General features: G+C 54.8%; 1 protein-coding gene across 1 annotated transcript in view; it reads right to left on the bottom strand.

Moving 5' to 3' along the window:
• Nucleotides 1-70: 70 nt before the first annotated feature.
• Nucleotides 71-1,413, bottom strand: part of EMH_0060030 (uncharacterized protein) — a gene marked incomplete at both ends in the record, with an annotated part of 3,394 nt that continues 2,051 nt past the window's right edge. The window contains one exon of the mRNA XM_013497740.1: nt 71-1,344. Within this exon, the coding sequence (XP_013353194.1) occupies nt 71-1,344 (1,274 nt within the window). The remainder of the gene's footprint in view (nt 1,345-1,413) is intronic.

Raw genomic sequence — 1,413 nt, 5'->3', positions numbered from 1 at the left:
TTTAGGGTTTAGAGGGTTTAGGGTTTAGAGGGTTTAGGGTTTGGGGGCCCCCAAGGGGCCCCCAAGGGGTCTAGGGGCCCCCCCTTGAGTGCCCATAGGAGGTGATGAAGCTACTGCCTACCAGCCGAGCCTTTGCTTTTGCTGCAGCGCTGCTGCTGCTGCTGCTGCTGCTGCTGCTGCTGTAGCCTGGGTGCTGCAACACAGAGACAGAAGAGGATACAGCAGCAAGCAGATACAGGAGACAGTCTGCTGCAGCTGCTGCTATTGCTGCTGCTATTGCTGCTGTTATTGATGCTGCTGTTGATGCAGCAGCAGCAGCTGCTGCTGCTACTACTGCTGCTGCTGCTGCTACTGCTGCTGCTGCTGCCACTGTAGCTGTTGCTGCTGCTGCTACTGCTGCTGCTGCTGCTGCTGCTGCAGTGTGTGTATCTCTTATTATTATTATTGTAAACCCAACCTGTTGTTGTTGTTGTTTGTTGCTGTTGTTGTTTTTTTGTTTAAACTTCATTTCTTTTGTTTTTATATATTTATATAATTCTTCTGCTGCTCGGTGTCTTCCCCTTGCTAGCCCCAGCAGCTGTCTCCTCAGCTGCTGGGGGCTGTGAGAGTGAGAGAGAGCAGCAGCAGAGAAAGGAGACAAAGCAGCAGCAGAAGAAGATGCTGCTGCAGCAGGTGCAGCAGCTGCAGCAGCTGCTGCAGCTGCAGCAGCAACCCACGGAGGAGACTGACCCAGCAGCCTCACCCCCTCCATCGCCCGCAACGCCAAATCTAATACTCCTGCAGGCAGCTCCGGCAGCAACTGCTGCTGCTGCTGCTGCTGCTGCTGCTGCTGCTGCTGCTGCTGCTGCTGCAGTTGCTGCTGCTGCTGCTGCTGCTGCGGCTGCTGCTGCTGCTGCTGCTGCAGTTGCTGCTGCAGTTGCTGCCGCAGGTCGAGGAGAGAATCAAATAGCTGCAGCGCCCCTACGTAATTCTGCTGCAGCAGCAGCACCCGCATGCACTCCCCATGAACCCACGGGGTGTACTGCTGCAGCAACTGCTCTTGAAAATAAAATTGCTGCTGCTGCTGCTGCTGCTGCTGCTGCTGTTGCTGCTGCTGCTGCTGTTGCTGCAGCTGTTGTTGGAGTTGGCGTTGTTGCTGTGCCTGCTCCTCTTGCTGCTGCTGCTGCTGCTGCTCCCACTGCTGCTGCTGCTGCTGCTGCTGCTGCTGCTCCCACTGCTGCTGCTGCTGCTGCTGCTGCTGCTGCTGCTGCTGCAGCAGCCTGGCTCTGTAGAGTGCCTTTGCCTTCAAAGCGCCGCCGGTGAGGGCCCCCTCATAAGCCTTTGTTAGATGGATAGCTGCATCTGCTGCATCAGCAAAAGATAGCAGCAAATAAGTTTTATTATTTTTATTTTTATTTTTGTCTTTTGTATTAT

Source organism: Eimeria mitis, genomic scaffold, assembly GCF_000499745.2.
Source record: "Eimeria mitis Houghton genomic scaffold, Emh_scaff2893, whole genome shotgun sequence".
NCBI lineage: Eukaryota > Apicomplexa > Conoidasida > Eucoccidiorida > Eimeriidae > Eimeria > Eimeria mitis.
The sequence above is the reverse complement of the archived record's forward strand: the minus strand, read 5'-3'. Positions and strand labels throughout refer to the sequence as shown.